Source organism: Protopterus annectens, chromosome 1.part0, assembly GCF_019279795.1.
Source record: "Protopterus annectens isolate FY-2018-M chromosome 1.part0, PAN1.0, whole genome shotgun sequence".
Lineage (NCBI taxonomy): Eukaryota > Metazoa > Chordata > Ceratodontiformes > Protopteridae > Protopterus > Protopterus annectens.
The window spans coordinates 700,642,913-700,666,561 of NC_056725.1; the positions used below are offsets into that span (position 1 = coordinate 700,642,913).

At 36.7% G+C, this 23,649-nt stretch overlaps 1 protein-coding gene across 2 annotated transcripts in view; it reads right to left on the minus strand.

Annotated features, from left to right (window-relative positions):
• Nucleotides 1-15,277: 15,277 nt before the first annotated feature.
• The window catches only part of PRX (periaxin), a 458,732-nt gene continuing 450,360 nt past the window's right edge, over nt 15,278-23,649 (minus strand). For both annotated transcript variants that reach the window (XM_044062334.1, XM_044062343.1), the window contains exon 5: nt 15,278-23,492. In XM_044062334.1, the coding sequence (XP_043918269.1) occupies nt 16,938-23,492 (6,555 nt within the window). In that variant the 3' untranslated portion in view covers nt 15,278-16,937. The remainder of the gene's footprint in view (nt 23,493-23,649) is intronic.

The window sequence follows — 23,649 nt, forward strand, 5'->3', positions numbered from 1 at the left end:
GCAGAGAGGAAATGAGATATATGGTCAAATTAACATAAGGAGCAGGCAACTTGAAAGACAGTGGTGACTCACAAGAGACAGAGCTGTGGTGTCTTTTCAAGTTTTAATACACAGTTAAAAGCAGAATACAAGTAAAATACAGTGTAAACAAAACAAATCACAGTATACAAAATAGAAAAAGGGAATACAGTAATACAGAATACAACAAATAAAAAGCAAACTAACCTTTCCCTCACAGCAAACTGTAGCAAAGTCTGGGTGAGTCTTTCCAGTAAAACCCTAACAGCCTTCAGTCAGGTTTTGTGTTCCGTAATAATGGTTAGTTTTACAGTAAGTAATTCAATTGCTTTTTCCTACCTTTCTGCTATTTTTAAAATATTCTACTTGCCTTCTTGACCATTTTTCCTCATCTCCTATCTTATGTGATATTATACACTTCCCTTCTTTGACTTTTTATTTCTTTCTTCACAACTTCTACCAAACTTATAATATATGCTTGCCTTCCACTAAAACACATACCTCAGTCCAGTTGCATTTTGCTCTTCTTTCTACCTGAGTGGAGATAGGTTTTTGCTAAATTCTTGGGCTCTTAGGGCTTCCAAGGTTTGGCGCAACCCGCTCTGTTCACACTCCGCTGTGCTCACTTCACTCTCTACCCTACCGCCATTCCCCACCCACCCTCTCTTTCATTACATTTATAGTTCCCTAGCCCCAACCAATCATTACCTCTTCAACCACCCTTCCAATAACCCACAACACAAACCCTACAAACTCTTCCCTCATACTTACACTGCTATCTTTCTAAACATGACTCATCTCACTAATACACTGCAATGCATACAATCCCTACTACACATTCTCACCTGCACTGCTTTTCTAGGCCTACTATGCAATACCATCTCTATATACACCACCCTAAACCCACCTCCACAGTCATCCAGCACCTACACCCTACCACTAACACACAATAACAATAGTTACCCTGACATTTCTCCTTCTTTAATTGTAACTCATACCACTACACTCATCCAAACAAAACTTCTCTATATCAAATTCAAACTTAAACTCTGCCTCTCTCAATATCCTAGACCCCTCTCTAAAAATAATCATGCTCAAACTATAATTCATCTTCTGCTCATACTTACTAAATGTGGGGATATCCACCCCAACCTCAGCCAAAACCATTCCCAAAACTCTAACACAAACCCAAAACAAAACCAATTACACTTTGTACAATAAACATTCATAGCATCTGTAATAAAATTACCAAATTTCATACCTGGCTAACTACCCACACCCCAAATAGTATTGCAGTAGCTAAAACATGGCTCACCCCTCCAGGCTACAACATAATTCGATCTGATAGACTCAACAATAAGGGTGGCGGTGTTGCATTAATATACCAAAATTGCCTAAATCTCACTTCTTACCCAAAACCAGTTCCTACCTTTTAAAACCTAGAATTTCTCCTAACAACTCTTCAAATAAATAACAATAAAAACCTAACTAGCACAGTAGTCAATATCCCCCCTTGCCAGAACATTCCCATTTTAGAGGAATTTTTATCATGGATCAACCTAACTGTATTAAATGAAACTATAATCTTAGGAGATACAAATATTAACTGGAGAAACCTTACCTCCAACTCCCCAACAGCATAAATTTACACAGCTTTAATCAGCTTAGCAATACTCCCACCCATGGCCTATCTATGAGATCAGAATCTATCTTAGATTGGATATTAGTTACTCACCCTCACAACTATTCTATCTCTGGAACCCTACCCAATATACTAAGTGACCACCTCCCAGCATACACCCATATGACCCACCCTCATATAGTCAAGACTCACTCCTATAAAACATCCAGAAATCTCACTCACTTTGACCAATATATATTCTCAAGCATTCTAAAAACCCATAACTGGCTCCCACTAAACACTCTCCCCTAGACAAGGCAGTTAATTACTTTAATAAGCTCTTTTTAGATACACTTAATGGCTAAGCCCCCATATGTATCAAGTGAACAAAAGTAAATCACACCCCCTAACGAAAATGACCAAACAATGCATCCTTCAGAGAGACAAAGCTTGGAAAACTTGGCACAAAGATAGAATGCAATAAAATGAAATTGACTTCAAACAACTAAGATATAGAGCCACAAAGCTAGTAATACAAGATAAAAAAAAAATATTTCTCTTCAAGGCTAACAACCTCACCCTTCTTAATCCTGGAACTTTACAGAATCCATCTCCCACACCCGATTAGACCCCTCAGCAAATTTCCCATGACTTTAATAGCCACTTTATTACCACCATTCAAAAATTAATTAAAGACTCCCCAACAAGCCCAAACCCATACTCCCAGAATACAAATAATGCCAAGCAAACTGACAATGCTCCACTGATTCCAGACAAAAATTCCAGTCCTCCAGCCATTTACTCATTTTCTATTGAACCAGTACCCACATCCCTCATATGTAAACTAATAAAAAAGCTCAAACCTTGCTCTCTTTCCGCAGACAACCTTCCCCCAAAATACTTGCAACTAGCAGCAAATGCAATTGCATATCCAGTTAGCATTCTTATAAACCGCTCTCTCACAGAAGGCTATGTTCCACATCTATGTAAAAAATCTATTATTACTCCACTACGTAAAGGCGGAAACTCTCATGCCCTTTCAAACTATCCCCCCATCTTTATACTTTCTCCATTATCCAAAAATCCTTGAGGTGTGTACACACACAATTATTGAAGTACCTCATTCATAATGATCTCCTGTCTCCCACTCAACATGGCTTTCGGCTAGGTCACAGCACTGTTATGGCCCTGCTGTCCTTCACCAATACTGTCAACAAAGCCTTAGATACAGGTCACCCTACATCAGTAATCCTGTTGGATCTAAGACTTATGACACAGTTTCACATACTAAACTTCTGATCCAATTAACAAAATTTGGGTGTGCCCCCACATCCCTCAACTGGTTTACATCATACCTAAACAATAGACAACAATCTGTAAAATGGCATAACGTCCAATCTGATTATCTGTCAAACAACATAGGAGTCTCACAAGGTTCCATTCTGGGTCCATTACTTTTCAACATCTTTATTAATGACCTCCACAAAGTCTCACAACTAGGTAAAATTATCCAATATGCTGATGATTCAACTATAATCTCTACTTCAAACAACTTCACTGACCTCCTCACAGTCACTCAAAATGCCTTTACAGAGATTGAATCATGGCTAAATAACTTACAACTGCTACTAAATGCCTTAAACTAAACTAACTAGAAAACTTTTATTATTCTCTTCAAAACCACCAGACATAGACTTCAAACTCTATACTAAAGAAAGTACTGAAATAGAAATAGGAAAATCTGCCAAACTACTAGGCATTACAATTGATAACAAACTCACTTTTGAAACACACATTCTCAAAGCAATAAAGAAAACACATTTTAAACTTGGCAAACTTTATTGTCTTAAACTTTACATGGACAAAAATACCAAAACAATTCTGGCAAATACCTTATTCATCCCTACCTTACTTTATGGTGGTGCCATCTTTACTAACCTTCACTCTTTCCTCAGCAACAAACTTCAGTCCTGTTACTATAAAATAGCTAAATTCACCTCAGGAAAGCCTAACCGCTCACACCACTGCCAAGCAATCACTGAAGTGAACTGGTTGGGTTTCCAAACTATCTTTGCTATACCCAACTAATGCTAGCCCATAAACTATAATTTATAGACCAAATAACTGCCCAGCACTCTCATCAATAATACAAACTTATATTCCTTCACACACCCTTATATCCTCCAATAAATTACTACTAAGTATAACCAAGCCCAATAAAAGAGCTGGACAATGCTTGTTCTCACATAGCATTACTAAAAATGGAACTCCTTACCCTCATATATTACACAGATAGACTGTACAAAGACATACAAACTAGCATTAAAAACCTACTTCCTTGACAACTTCAAATGCCAGTGTAAATCAAACAAACCACCATAAAACCAGCACTACTTAATACTAACCCAGTTCTATAGTCTCAAAATAACCTCTACCCAGACAGCATCAGTACTAATACTGCTATTACTGCTATCACTGATTTTCCACAAGAACAGCCATGCTTTTAATGCAATGCCAAAAGTAACAACTCAAGATTTTGTACTACACTACCAACTGTTATCTAAGTTTATATAAGTTCTGATACATACTAAGTTTTTATATTGCCTACATATGTTTTACTTTTTATAATATTTTAACTTTGCTTATTTTTGTTATTTAAAAATTGTTTGTCATCTATCTATATCTTACTGTTAACTGTGGAGCTTTTCTCTCCAGGCCTCCACCGAAAATGGGCTTCCGACCCAGTGGACTTTCCCGGTTAACAAATGTCAATAAAATAAATAATAATAATAAAGTTCTGCGCATTGTTGTGTGTTTCTTCTGAGGTTACGGACATAGCTGTAGAAAGCTTTGTGGTTGTCCCTTGCTTGAGAAGCTATTTTTTCTTTAAATTTACCCTTTGACGTATTAATTAACTCTCTTATCTGCCTGTTTAGATTCGTCAGGAGGCTTTTAGTATGTATGAGTTTGTTCCTCCTACGCTTAGCCAAGAATTGTTTTCTTTTATTGTATAAATGATTGATACTGTTATTCCACCAGGGTGGCTTGTCTTTAAGTTTGTCTTATTCTTCATAAAAGTGGGCACAGCTCGGTCTACACAGCTATCAATATGGCTATACAGAGATTTTATAAGTAGCTCGATGTATGCTGTGGTGTTTACCGGGTTTGGGAGTGCTTGGAATTTAGCCAAGGTGCTGCTTAGAAGTGAAGTAGGTCCAGGATATTACAACCTATGGTGGGATTTTGGACAATTTGATTCAGGAAATTCTAATTTACCTGGTCTAAGAAGCATCATGCCTAACCAATGTTTGAAGTGTAAGTAATCCAGCCTACAAGGAGTAGTTGAAGCCATTAAGGATGAAAGGACCATTATTTTTCAAGGAATGCCAGGAAATTTTTTACTTCCTATGGGGCCACAGAAGGGTGCAAAACTATAAGTTAACATTCTGACTTACCTAATGTGAGCTGAGGTTTAATGAGGACCATGGGTGTCACTTTGGAAGGGCTTGAAGGCATGCTAAGCAGAGAACACCATTATGATTGGTGTGCTGCCATTACACTTGAACCATGTCTTGGTGATTATGCAAAGATGGACTCATTCCAGATGCATAATTGCCTCCATATCATCCAGTTTATTGTTATGACTCATGGCATTGAGAAGGCCCACCTTGATGTTGTCAAATGTAGGATAAGATTTATTAGGTCGATATGTTCATTAACTCATTACAGCCAAGTGACATCTCCAGGCATTTCTGCAGTTACCTCATACTGCGCCTCTAGGCGTCAAATATTGCCTGTTCATATTTGTATTAATGATTCCAAAACCATGCTACATACAAGGTATCAGAATATTTTATCTCGAAGCATACATGATGGCAAACACAATTGTATTGATATATGACCTTGGTCAATTAGTATTTGTTAGAACTGTAAGGTGATAACGTCATTTCTTAAAGGCTGAAGCCACACCCACTGGGAGTTAAAGGTACACACTCAGAAGAGCTGTAGTGGAGGGAATGAGTTAAATGAGCTCCACCTAAAAAAGGCATGATGAAGACAGAAAATGCTTTGGACAGTATGCTGAAGCCTTTGAATGAGAGGTGCAGAACATCTTTTGCAAAGCAATTAGGGTTATCGACCATCTCATCCCATGGAGATACATACTGGACCACTCCTGGAATGACATTGACTACTTAGACAGTTGCTGAATGCAACTGAACTTTCCCTGAATCTAGGCGAGATGAGGATACCACTTCAAACCACAGTCTTACCCTTGACTGAAGCATGCATAGCAAGTTCCAACAAGACCTTCTGCAGGCCTTTCATGTGCTTTCATGACACACTATTCACGCCAGCATGGACTAATATCATGTCTTAGTCATAATTACTGGAGGAGAGGTTCATAAGAGCCCATGATATATTGGCAATCCTGGTTTCTGTAAGACAATGAAATGTAAACACAGCCCTTCTTCAGCTTATGAGCATGGACTCAGTGTGTCTAGTAATGGAGCCACCAACTACTAGGATGTTTCTGGAAGCTGATGTATTCTTATTAAATGCTGGTGTGTTATGTTGTTAGTGACATTTTGATGAAGGGGTGCATGTAGATGATGTATTACAGGAGTTTTATTGCTGCCTTCTTTTAAGAGTCCTAGGAGGCTTTGGTGGTGATTAACTTATGGAAGATTAATCTAAAGACACATTTTAAAACATTTTATATTTGACAGTACTTATGTGATGATATATATGAATGCATGCATATCTCCCTATCTTTCTCTGTATGTGTGTGCACGTGTCAAACTTCAATTTGCAGAAAACTGACACTCAATAACTCAATAACCCAATCACTGACAGTCAAAACTCACTGAAATATGAGCAAAAAAGCAACCAAAATGTCATCAGTCGAAAAAGGAAAAAAATCTCCTTTTGCAACTGACTAACTAAAGACAAATAGCATTAAAGAAATACAAAACAAAAAACATAACAATATCACTAGACCAAATTTGTACTGTTATGGAAAAGACTTTTCATAATTTAGTTTGTAGGGGTAATGCTTGAGTCAGGGTCAGGGTCAGGGATAGGGTTAGCACAATTTCATTTTCCTATCTGTTAAAAAAATACTACTAATTTGAAGACATAATCTAGTATGGTGGTACTGTGAAGGGAAGGCTGCTTAGTACCTTAATGTGTAGTGATGGGATTGGGATTAAGGGCATGGATAGAGGTAGCACTATGGTTAACACACATGAGTAAGGGGAGACAGGAAGGCTTTGCACACCTGTCCTTAAAGATAATAGCAGATGTTCTACAGCCAAAGAGAGAAAGAAATGGACTGTGTAAACATATAAATTGACATTTACCTTACCCCACTTTTTGTCTGCGTTAATATTGAACCATGAAACTGGGTTATAGAAAAGTAATATTTGATGTGTGCAACTTGCTTTGAAATTGTTTGCTGCCTTAAAATTCTACATTACTATATGTGCATGGATCTAGTTTACATTTCTGAATTTTTAAAACATTGAAGGTCATATGGTCGAGACCATATGATCAACATTTTAAAAACTCAAAATGTAAACCTTCAACAAATACAGAGTTTTTGCAGAGGAGCAACCCCTCCATACCCCCTGCAAATTATATACCAATTCTGATATCGCAAATTCCACAGTCCCTGCTCTACCACATTCTTTACGCAAACAGTTCAGTTTTTAAAACATTGATCATATGGTCTGAACAATATGAGGTTAGCCATTTCAAAAATTCAGCAATGTGAAGTAGACCCACGCAACACACACCACACACACACATATATACATAAATATATATATATATATATATATATATTGTGTGTGTGTGTGTGTGTGTGTGTGTGTGTGTGTGTGTGCATGTGTGTATATACCTATATCATTTTTTATCTAAATACAGTATCTAAACACAGGCAGTTAAAACAAAAGTGATTTAACACACACTCCATTTAAACCTAGCATTGCTCAAAATATTTAAAAAAATTTAAAAAATCTGTTTTTGCTTGGGGCAATACCACCTACATGCCCTCACGTTGGGGACTTTGACCCCCATACCCCTCTAACGTATGTGTGCAAACTGTACGGATACACTACAGTGAAAAAAAAAAGAAAACAAACCACATTGTAACTGCACCAACAACTTGCACACTCTCCTAAAGCAAACTGCAGTATTACTTACAAATCTGTAGGAAGACTAACACCAATAATATCAAAATGATAAGCTTTATATATTATCAGAGTTGTAGGGGGTGATATTTAGTATATAATAGCATTTGGTGAACTGTTATTAGATCACATTTTTAGACCATTTATATTTAGATGAAGTGATATTTCTTTCATCAAAAACAGACTGAAAGATAACTTTTTAACTTTTCCTTTTCTGCTGGTATGAAATTGATGGCTGTCTACAAAAATCTAGTTTATATTTCAGAATATGTTCATTTGGGCCTTCTCTGAATTTAGTAACCAGAAGGTTAAACTGGCAGGAATCAAGGTCTTTCACTATGATACTGTATTTAGATAAAAAATGATATAGGTATATACACTCGCTGAAACATGGTTCAAGCCACATATTAAAGAAGCAGAACTTCTCCCACCAGGCTACAATATAATCAGAACAGAATGAATGCACAACAAAGGGGGGGGGTGTTGCCCTGATGTATCCTAATACTCTCACCCTGCTCTCTTACTCTAAACCTATCCCCTCCTTCTATACTGACAAAATTTTCCTAGCCACTTTAAAACTCAATAATTCCAAACAACTATACATTGCTGTACTATACATTCCACCAGGGAATAACATCCCCTTATTACAAGACTTCCTTTCCTGGATCTCCCTAAATATCTCCAACAAAACCATCATCCTAGGAGATATCAATATAGATTGGCAAAGTCTAAATTCCAGCCACTCCACAAATAGTATAAACCTTTGCGGTTTTACTCAACTTATCACTGTCTCAATTAGAATCTCTACAAATAAAGACCAGGGATCTACAACAGACTGGATCTTTGTTTTAGATCCCCCAAAATATTCCAACTCCGGAACCCTGCCTAATAATTTAAGTGACCACCTACCTACCTATACAAAAGAACCATAACTCATGCCTGTATAAATCTCATTTATAAAACTTCATGTAATTTGTCTAGCTTCAACCAACAACAATTTAATTCAATATTAAAATCTATGAACTGGTCCCCACTAAAATCCCTACCATTAGATGACGACATTAGCCACTTCAACAAAACATTGCTAGACACCCTTAACAGTCTAGCCCCCCTCCACACAAAAATAATAAAAATAAATCATCCTCCCTGGCTAACCAAGGACACCAAAAACCTACTAGTAATTAGACAAAGCCTGGCATAAATGACAACAAACAAAAATTGAACCAAATTACCAAATGTACAAACAACTTTGCAACCAAGCAAAAAAAAATGATTAACAAAGACAAAAAGCACCATTTCTCACACTAACTAAGTTCCAAAAAAATTTCAAAAAATTCTGGCGTAATATCTCTCAGATCCTTAATCCTGGAACCAAAGAAAACCCACCCCCTGACACAGATAAAATCCCATCCCAAATAGCTGCAGCATCTAACTTACATTTAATTAACATAATTCTTAATCTACTCAATTCCTCCAACCAGCCCTCAAACTCCCACACTAGTCAGAACACCATCACCTCCCAACCTACCATTTCAACCCCCTCCTCACCTACCTATCTCCCTCAGGACTCTCACACTACTCTCCAACATCTTCCTCTCCTTACTCTCCAAGCAATACCCACTCATTACATACGTGGGTTACTCCTCAAACTAAAACCCTGCTCTCCCTCCACAGACAATCTCCCATCATAATATATAAATCTCTCTGCAGATGCCATAGCCTTTCCAGTAAGTATTCTCATCAACCAATCCATCACAGAGTCCTACATCCCCACCCTGTGGAAAAATGCATAATAACCCCTACACAAAGGTGTTAAATTTTATGACACTACAACTATTGCCCCATAGCTATTCTATTTCCCCTATCCAAACTATCAGAAAAATGCATACATAAACAGCTACTTAATCATACCCTACAAAACAAACTATTTACCCCTACCCAGCATGGTTTTAGACCATCACATAGTACAACTACTGCATTAGTCTCCTTCACAGATAAAATGAACAGAGCCAGAGATGCCAGTCTACTAACATCTGTAATATTTCTCAAGCTGTCCAAGGCCTTCGATACCATTTCCCACATCATATTGCTATAACATTTCTCTAACTTTGGTCTCTCCCCTACTGTCATGGTTCTGCAGTTACCTCACTGACAGACAACAGTGCGTAAAATGGCCGGGAACCCTATCAAACTGTCTACCAAATAACACCAGTATACAGCAAGGTTCCATTCTTGGAACAAATTCTCTTTTATATTTTTGCAACGACCTTCATGCCGCATCTGACTAAAGTTCCCTTATACAATATGCTGATGATTCTGCTATCATCTCCTCCTCCAACAGCATAAATTACTTCCAACATCTAACCCAAACTGCCTTTACTTCCATTGAGACCTGGATAAATAATGCACAGCTCCTGTTGAACCCTATTAAAACAAAACTTCTCCTTTTCACACCCAATAATATCTCAGCCGACTTTAGAATCACCTCTCTAAACAATACTCAACTAGAAGTTGTCACCCAAGCCAAACTGCTAGGAGTTACCATAGACAATAAGTTCTCCTTCAATCTACATATTCACAATGCTATCAAAAAAACTCTGCAAAGTAGGAATGCTATATCGGCACAAAAATTTCATGAACCCAGCTGCCAAAACCACTCTAGCTTCTACTTATCTGCTCCCTCTCCTCTCTGTGGAGCTCCCATACTGACAAACATTCAGACTACCTTAAAAATAAACTAGAATCATGCTACAATAAAATTATAAAATTTGCTATTAATGCACCACACAACACACACCACTGTACTGCTCTTAAAACCCTCAAATGGTTAAAACTCCCTCTCCTCATTGACCAATTACAATGTAATATGGCACACAGAGTTATATACCAAACTGATAAATGCCCAGCTCTCAACTCCTTTTACAAATTTATTCACCCACCAGAAATCTCTTTTCTGAAGACAAAAAACTAGTAGCCCTACACAGAACAATCAAAAAAGCTGGTCAATGTCTATATTCCTACACTGTAGCAAAATTCTGGAATGCCCTACCAAGCAGCATCTGGTCAATTCCTAACCACAAAAATTTCAAACTCACACTAAAAAAAATCTGCAAAACACCATCTGTCCCTGTTCCATATCAACAAAGCAACCACTATAACTTTCAACCTAGCCTTACCACTTAATTTTTTTTCTCTCAACAACATTTACCTTTTCCTAATCTCTCCTTATCTTCCTAAGATCTACCTACAATCTGCCTAAAACCCCAAGTAGACTCCCCTTCTTAAATTGTACAAACGTCAATAAACTTGCTCTCTATCATCCCTTCTTCAAAACTGTAACTAGAAGAACTACGCGTGGTAACCTTTATTCTTGTACCTATTGATTGAAATACACAATGCTGATGGAATCCTCAACGAACATGCCATTACAACCACCCATAACATACAGACTACACTTCCCCTGAACTGTAATATCACTGCATATTAATTTTGTAAAGTGCCTTTATTGTTGTATAATTATTTTTCATCTTTGTAAAATATTTTGTATTGTCCATCTTTATTTGTATTTTCAATTGTTATACTCTGTGCAGCTTTTCTCCCTGGGGCTCCACTGAAAATGGGTTCCCAACCCAGTCGGACTTTCCCGGTCAACTAATGTCAAATAAATAAATATGCAAGATTTTTCTGAAAAACTACATATGGAACTTGGAAAGGAGGCCATATGTCAGTTCCCCTTTCACAGTTTGAAATAAAAGTTTTAATAAATTATAATAGGATGCTCAGGTACAAAGCACAATTAAGACTGGTATTGTGCCCTCAAGGATTTCCCTGCTTCTCAGTCTTGATTTATACAGAAGTACATTGCCTTTGTCGGTAAGTGGAGTTTAGGCCCTCACTCTGTATGCAGTAAAATAAATGTTGCCTTGTCTCATGAATCATTTATACTTCTAGTATAACAACTTCTTACTACATATATATTCTGCACATTAGTTTCACCCTAGCATTTGAACAGACGCTAAATTACTTCTTCAAGTTGAAACCGGCAAGAACACCAGATTTTGATACCAAACATCTTCTGAAAAACAGCCTTTACTGTCTGTGTATAAGAAGCAGTATGGCATCTCATATTAAAAGAAAAAGTCAGAAAATTCCAGTAACTTCTCCCCAAACCACCATAGTAATGGGTGCTAATCCTAACCTTAATGCTGCCCATTCCCCCAACCCTAACCCTACACCTTAATGTCATTGAAACCTTCCCTTAACACTGCCAGTACACAAGACAGACTCAGACAGACAAACATTCACAAACACACACAAACAACACTACAGCTGTTTCCTAACATAGCCCTTACCCTTACCCTAAAAATACACAAACTTGCAAACAAACACAACACCCATCCTTCACTCATCCCGACCCTAATCCTAGCTAAAATACACAAGCTCTCAAACCCCCAACCCCTCTTACCTGTTTTGCCATTTCATACCACTGACATATCCACGATTCAGTCATCTGTACTGTTGACACTAAATCACACCCCTGTGTTTGTCGAACAAATGTACATTTGGTAAAATGCAATGGAACCATATTTTTTTTTTTTCTGATACTGGATTATTCAATAAGCTCTAGAAGCTACTAGACTATGTAGCAACTCAAGAAATTAATTTAATTAGGTAGTAAATATGTTACAGTTAAAATATGTGAAATCACTGATAGTTAGCATGTGATAAGGAATAAGTGATACTGAAATGACTGGCCAGATTTTGAGAATGGTCTTAGTGTAAATCCGCCTTGATTCTGAAAGACCTGCTGTCAGTTTAAGTGACTTACTTACTGAGACCAGATTCCAAAACACCTACTCTCATTGTAAGTGGGCACTTACACTGCGAGCAAGTCTTTTGGAATCAGTGCCAACATGTTATCATATCACTGAACATCAGAAATGAAGCACTCTGACATGGGAGCTAAATGGGTAAACCCAAAATACTGGCTAATAAAAAAATGGAAGGGAACTCTGAAGCTTGACTTACTGGAGTAATATATTGACTAGGCTTTTATTTATTACTGAAAAATATACCTGCCAAGCCATATGAAAACCAACATACTTTAATACAACAGGTAACAATAAAATAATATATTTTCCATGGTTTATCTCTACCAGAAATTAGAAAATCATTAAACAGATAAGCTGCAGGTGTCACAGCTCTCATTTGAAAGAGTCATCACTGCAGAAGCTATTTCTTTTACTAGGCTGTTCCATTTTTTTTACCATTTTTCACCAGTTTTATAATCAGAACAGATTGAGATTCATTTTATTCTGACAGAAGATGGAGTAAGATACTTAAAAAATGCTTGTAACTCTCAGAAAGAATCTTTAGAATTATGGAAATGCTTCTGTACTGGGCCCAATTTTCTTAAAAACTTCCTAAGCATATAGCTATTCAGTATACTGATATTAAGTGACACACTGTATCGGATTGCCCTTGCTATACAAAATGGGACACATTTTGTATCGAAGAACATTTTGCATGAAAATTAACAGCTGCCAGTCTTGTAGACACTGCAGCATCAGAATGTCTGGACTATATGGAAATGCCCTAAATCTTTACAAAATGCAGATATTTGTTTTAGATTCCTTAAACATTCAAATGTAGAGCTGTAAAAAAAGCAAAATGGCCTTAATAAATGTCATCAAAAGACAGACTATGTTGACATTTCTCTTGAACATTTTATCTGTGAAAAACAAGAATACTATGCAGTCATGGAAATACAACATGTATTTGATACTAAGTTTGCATTTTGGGATAAGTAGCTTGGAGATCCCTCTTTTTGGATTGTCTATCTTTATTTTATTTCACATTTGTTAACAAGGTGAGTGTGTTAGTTCAATGACCTTTTTCACTCATGACCTAGACCATTTGCAATGAGTACAACTCAAGAGATTTGCTAATTAATATGGGTCAGTGTAGCAGAAGTACATATCCAAATGCTTTATCTGTCAGGCATGTATACAGCAAACTTATATAAAACACAGCAAACATATTAATATTTACAAACAAGAAAACAAAATGAGCACAAAACACTATCAGCACATTAGCACATAGGGAAAAAAACAGTATCATTTTCAAGTGTTTCCTCAGGTTCTTTTCTAATAATAGTTGTTATAAACACAGTCAGAGTAGCTGTGTCAGTGGACAGCAAGATATTTAGCCATTATTATCAAAACAATGGCACTGAGCATTTTCAGTAGCATGTTTATAAATGGCTGTATGGAGACATTTTGTTGTAATTTGTCTACATTGTATAAAATGATGCATCTTCTCTGGAAATATAAATATGATAAGGAAAACATCTGCAACAGTTGACAAATATAAAACTACGGATGCAGGTGTGGTATTTAGGTTCATAGGTAAGTACTAAGCTATCTGCCCAAGGGCATTTATAAGCCTAGCCAGAATATGTTGGCTTTCGCCACCCCCTTAGATTAGTTCCCTGTGCCTCTGTCCAGCACAGCCATTAGTTCCCTGTGCCACTGTCCAGCAGAGCCACTGCAGTGATCCCCGGGGTAAATTTTCTGTTTCCCATCCACTTGTCAAGGTTTCTCTTGAAGAGTATTAGTGAAGGGCTCTGCCTGATATATATTGGAATCCTGTTCCTAATTTGTTCAGTTACTAAGTGACAAAATTGAAAGTTGCATAATGATACTTATCTGGAGTGTTAATTTGTCAGAAACGTTTTCGCTGTAGTTATAATTCATGTCTTTTCATTTCCAGTGAACATTGTATTTTCTGTATTTATTGTATTGTAGTGTATTATTGTTAGGACTGGGAAAAAAGTGAAAGAAAAGATGGCATTGTAAGTTTAAAATGATACTCTTACAGTAAAAGAAATATGTTACTATAACTTATGTATAAGAGGATGTTTTTCTAGCATGTGAGATATAAACAGAAACAATATTTTCCAAACAGGTGCTCTTTTTGTGATTTCTCCACATCAACCTAGCACAAAACCATGGGGACTCCACTGGTGACTGGTCTCTTTGTGGAGATAACTTCCCCCATTTTGATTATCTGCACCCTACCAGTGAGCCAGCTGTCAATCCAGTGGGTGACAATGGGGTTTATTCCAGGTTATTTACCTTTTCTACTATTCCTGAGACAGGAATTGTGTTAACAGCTTCGGCCAATTCAAGATATACTGTGTGTACTGTTTTGCCTTCAGCCATTGCTTTGGTGACCTTTTCAAAAAACCCACCAGCTTGAGTAAGCATGACCTGCCCTTGATGAATCTCAACTAAGATTTTTTTAAACACTTGTAATGCAACAAAGAAATACTTTCAAAAACAGGGGTGCTGTTCATCACATCATCTCTTCATTAACATGCACTGCTATGCTAATTTAATTGTAAAAAAGTGTTTCAAGTTCCAAAATGAAAACAAAACTATGTGTCTCAGTTTTATATTCTTTAATCTGATTAGGCTGTTAGAATTCATTTCTCTAAATTTTTTAGCTTGATAATCAAAAGGACTGACTGCATTTTTGACTTGATAACAGAGTATTTTATGTCTGTTAAAATAACACTTGATTAGAGATGCATATTGCGCAAAGCTTTTGCTCTCCAATCCCACATAAATGTAACAAAACATTTGGATCATGTTTAATGTTACTAAAATAATACAAAGTAAACTACTGGTGTATTTTCTTAAGAACATGATATAACAGTATGACACAAAATTTACTGGTTTAACAAAGAGGGTACTAGTCAATGACACTATACATCTGTATTTGTATTTTCATAAATATTAAAAATTAATTATAATTGATGTACTAAGTGCATTATAAATATAGACAAATCTCTGATCTTAAAAAAAAAAAAAACAGGAAGCTAAGATTTAAACATTTGACATATTCTACTGACTCCACAGTACAGAGCTCTGGGCCCTGACTACATCATGGATGACGTGGGTCTCACTGTCATCCTATGCTAGAGTGGATGATGGATATCCATTCCAGGCAGATGAAAGCTAGAAAGCCCTACTGCAGTAGCATCATCTGGAGTAAGGTCCAGAGCTACAACTGCAAGTGTACGAGGACCAAGGAAAGTAAACCCCGTACAGAATGAACTAGCAGTCTAACCAAGCATCATGGCTGTGTGAAAGTCTGCATTGATTCAGCTTGGCGTAGCAGGTACTTTACAACACTTATTAGTCAACAAAGATACTGGAAGAGAAGCACATAAACATTTTCAAAACTTCAGTGGTTGGTGGCTGTAATCCCTGGCTGTAAACAAACTGCTTGATGTCTTTAGATACCAGGAGAATGGTGAATGAGTGGTATAGTAGGCAATGAAGGTGGTTAATATTTATGGAGATTTGGGGGTCCAAAAAATTCTGTTTTAAAAATGTGGAAAAAAAGCTTTCTTGTTAACATCTGTTGGATTAATACTCTAACCCACTAAGATCCTTAACACAGTGAAGGGCTTGCACAGCTGTGATTGATCAATAAAATAACCCACTAACGTCCTTTAAGACAGTCAAGGTGAAGCACAGATGGATTGGGTTATTAATATAACTGACTTAGATCTGCATGGACAAATGTGATGGCTTAATAATGAAACCCACTAATATCTTTTAACACAGTAAGGGGCATGCATAGATGTTAGATTAATAATGTAATTCACTACAATCATTTAACACTGTGTCAGGCATGCACAGATGTGTTGGATTAATAATGTAATTCACTGCACTCATTTAACACTGTGTCGGGCATGCAGAGACGTGTTGGATTAATAATGTAACTTACTAGGCTCCTTTAACACACTGAGAAGCATGCACCAATGTGTTGGATTAATAATGTAACATACTAAGATCCTTTAACACAGTGATGGTAAGGCACAGACGTGTTGAATTAATAATATAACCCACTAGGATCCTTTAACACTTTGAGTGTGCATAAATATGAATTTGCAAATAAGAATTGTTATAAAATGAGATCCTTAGTCATCTTGTTTTTAACTCTTAGCAAGATATGAAGTTGTTAGCACTAAGCAGCAGCTCCAGGGTCAACATGTTTCCTGTTAATTACTTTAAGACATTTCTCTGGCTTTATATTTAAATGGTGGTTGCTTTTTCCATTGCAGAATCAGTCTTTATTTGTTTTGTAGTTGACACCATACTGTATCTGCCTTTCTTCTGTTCATGGACCTGCTCTTCTGAAGATTGTTCCTCAGTGAGTATTTTAAATCCAATCTTTGGCATCTGCATTTTGAACCCAGCAGGGACATCTTCATCTTTATGGGCTTGCCGCATACAGCCAGAGGACTCTTCAGATTGAGAATGATCTGATATAATTGAAAATACTCCTCTGGATTTTGGACTTAGTGAAAATTTTGGAATCTTGAATTTAACTGACTTTTCTTTGCTCTCTGACTTATCTTTTCCACTTTCACTCATACTATCTGTACAGTAGTTTTCTTTTGATTTACTTGAGATAAAACCTAGAGCTATTTTACTCTTAGGAGATTTTATGCTTGATTTGTCATCACCTTTTTCCATTACTACCATTTCTGATGATACATTGCCACTAGATGGATCGCTCTCACTTCTCTTTTTTAATCCAGGAATTGATATTCTGGTTAATTTGGATGCTTTAACTGAATAAACACCATTATGATTTGTGTTCTCATCTGAGCCAGAGTCTTCTGTCCTGATAAGGTTAATGCCCATTTCCAAATCACCCTCTTTCCTTTTAGAATGAGGGGTAGAAAATTCTACTTTTGGTAGCTGTATTTTGTCCTGTTTTGCCTTGTATCTGTTTTGGAAAGATGACTGACTTTCTCCAATGCCAACCCAATCTGAATCAGATGAAGCTGTTCCATTGACATTGATGTCAACAGACCCTGATTTTGAAGAAGAAAAAGCAACTTTTGGAAATTTCAGTTTTGAAGATTTTACTTCATTTTCTTCCCCATCCTTTGGAATTGAAACTTCAAGTTCTCCGTTAATAACACAGCCCTTCGATTTAGGGTGAGAGTTTCCAAATGTGGGTTTCATCTTTATCTTGGGTATTTTCAGTTTAGCTTCAAATGGTTTGGCATTGAGCAATACTTTTCCAGCTTTGTCTACCATATCAGAGTCTTCAGGGATATCAAAATGATCTGCATCTTTGTCTCTGGAATTCAACAATGCAAGCACACCTTTTTTAACTTTAGATATTTTCATTTTGCCACCATTTACCCCATGATCATTATGTGCTGCTTGAACAACAGCACATGTTTGTTTTGATTTACCTCGTTTATCTGCTCCTTCAACATCAGATTTTGTAGCACTTCCTGAAGTATCGACCACTGCTTCTGACTGCATTACTTTGGAAAACATCAGTTCAATTTTAGGCAATGTAAGTGCATTTGTTTTTTCTGGGTCTCCCCCTGGAAAAGTTGCTTTAATCTCAGGCACACTAGAAGTAACCCTTGAGATTTTGTGATCATATTTTAACTCTTCATCTCCTTTGAAGACAATAGTATGTCTGGAAATGACTTGGTCTTTATCTGTGCCAGAGTGGGAAAACCCAAGTGATGGAAGTGTAACATTGGGAATTTTTATTTTAGTATCTTGAATGCTATTGTTGATGTCAGAGATATCAGTATCAACATTTAAACCCTTTATTTCAAAATCAGTGTTTTCTTTTTCTTTAAGAATTGAAAGCTCAGTGTTGTGTAGTTGAAATAAATGCCTTTTAGACTTTTCATCAGAATCCTCCTTCTCTAGATGCTTAGTTTCATATCCTTCAGCTGTTTCTTTTTCAGCTGAAATTCCAACTTTAGGTACTTTAAAACTAAGCATATTTAATCCAAGCTCCAAACTACCTACCTTTGCATCTGGCAAAACCACACTTTTTGATGTTTCATCCACTTTTAAAGGGCCTCTGGCATTTACATCCAAATTAGTAGAAGTATTAGGTTCTGTATTCATTTTGTTTTCAGTTACAGAAAACCCAACTTCAGGCATTGCCAGTTTAATAATTTTAAGTCTGTGTTGTGCCATGTCTGTTAATGATGGACAATGAATCTCCTGAGACTCAGTAGTGATAGCATCAGCTTTATCTTTTCCAAAGGAAATGCCAAATTCTGGCACTTTTATTTTAAATTTACTTCCATGGTTTTCAACATCTGTAGCTGCACTGGCATCTGCAGCTTTCCCAATGGCAACACCTATCTTAGCCTTTTCTTTTGGAGACCTAGAAATCTGAGAACTTTTCATGGTGGGCCCTTTCATGCTTAACTCTACATGTGGTAAACCAATATGCCTTTCTTGTTTAGGACTTATTTCTTCACGTTTTGCACACTTTGTCTTGTCAGGATGAGTTGATGCAGTGACATCAAAAGCTTTGCCCTTAGTTGTGGAAAACGTTGACAATTCTACCATTGGAAGCTTAAATTTGTCTTCTGTGTCCACTTCTTTAACTATGAGTTCCTGAAATGCACATTCTCCTTTATTCACACATATATCAGCATCACATAATTTAGTCCAAGGCAATGACATATCAACTGTAGGCATTTTTCCTTTGGTGGTCTTTGCCATGACTTTATCATCTGCTTCATCTTCTGGCTGTGTTACATCAAAAGGCACCTTTTCACCCATGGTGATATGACAAGGAGCTGCAACTCGTGATCCTTCTCTTTGACCTTCAGTAATCTGTGTGTCTATCATTTTTTCTTTTGATTTAAATTTCAGCAGTTCAACTTTAGGCATTTTCAGCTTTATTTCAGATTCATCAACATCTGAATCAGACAGCAATCCCTTTTCTTCATGCTTTAAACTAATGCCAGAATCTACTGAAGGTCCAGATTTACCTCTAGGCAAGCAGATGTCAATCCCAAATTTATGTGCAGAAATATCAATTGGCAAAACACGTATCTTTGTCTCACCCTCACATTCCTTGTTTTCAGCATCAGAAACACATACTTCAGCTAACCTGCTTTCCTCTAATTTATCAGTAGGAAGAGAAATTTCTAATGATGGCATTTTAATCTTGCTTGATGTACTCTTGATATCAGGACCTTCAGTTTCATGTCCTAATTCTACTTTATGCTTCAAAGCACGGGCCTCAGCACATACAGAAACCTTGTCTTCTTTAAACTTAGTTTCTATTTTTGTTTCATTTTCTTTAATTTTGCTTTTAGGAGGGGAAATAATTAATTTAGGCATCTTCATAAATGTTGTTTTAGCTGTATCTGAAGCTTCAGCATCTGCTTCCTGCCTTTTTGTATCTACTTGCACAGAATCATCAGCACTTACTGTTAACTTTCCAAAAGGTATTTTAATTATTGGCATTTTCTCCTTACCTTCTTTATCCTTCAATTTACTAATATTTTGTGATTGTGTTTCAATATTTGGATGTGTAACTTTTACATGTCCTTTTGTTCTTTCATAATTTGCTTCTACATCACTGCCCTTATTTTTTGACCCAATTTTTGGCATGGAAAATCTAGGTAATTTTACCTTTATGTCTGGAAAGTCAATATTCATTTCAGAAGGCTTTTCTGATTTAGTGCATAGCAATTGCACTGCTCCATCAGTTGTAGTTTTAGGTAAGCCTATATCTATGTCAAACTTTGGAGCTGAAATGTCCACTTTAGGCAGTTTAACACTAGGCATTGTAACTTTGGAGTCCAAAGATGGCATATCTGCTTCTGCTCTTTCATGCTTACTTTTTGTTTTTTGTTTTTTTATTGAACTGTCAGCTATGTTTAAACTAACTTCTTCTGCTAGTCCGTAAACATTTGATGTGTCTGTGAAAGAATGTTCTGTTTTACCCTTTGGAAGTGATATTGCAAATGTTGGCATTTTTAATTTAGATCTTTTTATTTTAGCATCAGGACTTTTCATTTCTTCTTCTTCTGCTGGTGTTGCTTTGATATCCCTTTCTGCTGTTTTGCCTTTAAACCCAGATATACCAAATTTTGGAAGTGAGAATTTTGAAGATTTACATTTAGCATCAGCTCTTTCAGTACTTATTTCTGATGATGGGCTGCTAGTACCAGTGTTCTCTCCTTCTTTCGCATATATTTTATCTTTCTGCGTGCTTATATCAATGTCCATATCTGGTATCTTAGGTGCTGATACAGCAAGATGTACCACTTCAAGTGTAGGAATTTTAATTTTTGTTCCTGAAGTTTCAGGTTCTGTATGGCAATCCAGATTTACATCAGAAATGTTTATCTCTGGTTTTAAAGATCTGCTATTGGATTCACTTTCTTTTGTAAAGGCAAATCCTATGATTGGCAGTGCTACTTTGCTGCTTTCTACCTTTACACCTGTACATTTAGTAGCAATTCGTGTAACTTCTGTTTCAAGTTTTGTTACCTTTTTCTCACTTTTTACCTTTGCAGAAGCTGTTGTGTCATCTACTTCTTTAGTCTTCACTCCAAATTTTGGAAGAGAGACTTTGGTCAAATGCAGCTTGCTGTCTGGCCTCTCCGATCTCTCTTCTACTGTGTCATCCAGTCTCTTTGCACTTTCTTTGATCAGTGGGGTACCAATATCAATTTCTACTTCAGGCATACTGATATCAAGTGTTTGTATTTTTACAGAAGGAAAGCTATGTCTCGAGTCAGCGTCTTTTATATCCATGTCAGTTTTTCTTTTATCAAGATCAGTAATGGTAAGTTGGGATTTAGCTTCGGAAATATCCATATCAGTATGTTGTACTGATGCATCAGGCTCTACTTTTATTTTAGGCAATGAAATGCCTAATTTCGGGAATGCTAGTTTTGACTCTTGCATATCTGCAGCATAGAGGTCACTATCTGGCTTTGTAGCGCGTGCTTTAATGTCAATTTGAGTTCTTGCAGTAGTAACAACAGGACCATCTTCAGGCTCTCCATCCTTATCTGAAGAATCACAATAAGCCAGAGATATTTTTGGCATTTTAAATTTCAGTTCTGGCAAGTCAGTGTCAGTTTTCATTTCAAAACCACCTGTATCAAAGTCTCCTTCAGAAAATGGTCCTGGCATCTTTGAGTTTGCTTTTGGTAATTCAATTACTATATTTGGAGCTTTGGGCAAAGAAACATCAAGGGAGGGCATTTTAGCGGTAGCAAATGCCATCTTTACCTTGCTGTCCCCTTCTAGAATTTTTATTCCTTCTACTGTAGGTATAGAAACATCAAGTTTTTCTTTAGGTAAAGAAATTTCAACACTTGGTATCATACCTTTGGGTCTCTTAGGATCTGCACTGTCGATTTTAGTTTTCTTACTTTCTACATATGGTACTTTCATCTCTCTATCAGCTTTAGAAGGCTCCTGCTGTACTTCCACAATACTACTAGATCCTGTAATTCCAAAATGTGGGAGCTCTACCTTAGGTATTTTCAATTTTACTTCAGAGATCTCACCACTTCTATCTACTGGCGGAATGTCAGTGTCTGTCTTTCCCCTTGGAACTCTTGTATCTACTTCAACCTTTGGTGCAGATATTTCTAGAGAAGGTAGTTTCATTCCTGCTTTGTGCTTGGTTTCAGGGCTTTCTACCTTCTTAGCTTTTGATAACAGAATTCCAAAATCAGGAAATGTGACTTCTGGCATTTGAATCATTTCTTTTGTCCGTAAGTAGTCGGTTTCTTCTTTAGACTGTAGTTTTGTTTCTACTATATCTGTGTCTGTTTTTTTATCAAATATACCAACTGAGGGCATTTTTAGTCTGAAATGTTCTCCTATCCCACCTGTACCTCCAGTTGCGGTGTCTGTTCCTTTGGATTCTGCTGTTTCCATCTCCTTTGCTGCCTTTTGAGCTAGGACAGGGGCAGATATCTCTAAAGATAGAATCTTATCTACAAGGTTAAGGTTCTGATCAGACTTCAGTGCTTCTTGTTCAGCTGAGGTTACAGAAATATTTTCTTCTCCTTCTACTGTGCCTTTAAGCAAAGAAATTTCAACTTTGGGAACTCTAATATCAGGCATCTTCAGCTTGCCTTCTACTTCTTGGTCTTTAATGGCAAGATCTGATGTCTTTGTAGATGTGTTAGGCTTTGAGAATCTGGTTTTGAAATGTTCCTCCTTCATAGTAACCTCTGATATTGCATTGTCACGTGACTCTTTTGCATGTGGACCTTCTGCTTTAGGCCTCAGTAAAGATACACCCACTTCAACATCTGGGGGTTTAAATGCCATTTTTTCCTTTATCTCTAAACCACTGATCTCACATTTACCTTTTGGAAGAATTGTGTCAGCTTTTACCTTCTTGCTTTTTGGAAAATGTATAGTAAATATAGATGCTCTGTCTTTGGGTTTAGCTTCATCTTCAGTTTCTAGCTTTATATTGGCTGGGGATGAAGTACTCTGACCCTCCAGCTGTTTTGGTTCCACGGCCACATCTTTTGTAGCTCCTACTTCTTTTACCTTTAACCTTGGAAATTTTAGTTTCTTTTTTTTTGTATCTGAATCTGGAACTTCAGAGGAGTAAGCAATGTCAGCACCCAGTATGCCTTTTCCTTTTTTCAACTTAGAAAATTTAGGTAATGAAAATTCCACATCAGCTGGAGACTTACTTGATGACATTTCAACAGCATCTGTACTGGTCTTAACAGCCGCCTCATCTGAAACTTCTCCACTGCCTTTTATTAATGTTTTCTTCTTCTTTCTGACTGGTGTAATGCTTTTGACAGCCTAAAATGTAACAGTTGAAAAGAACAATAAATAAATAAATTAAATGCAATCAGTGATGCCATTTATAAGAATCATATATCCAAAATGAGCAGTCTATTTTGCAAAAGACTGCCACTAGAAACAAAAATTACCTTTAAGTACAGTATATTTTGATTTA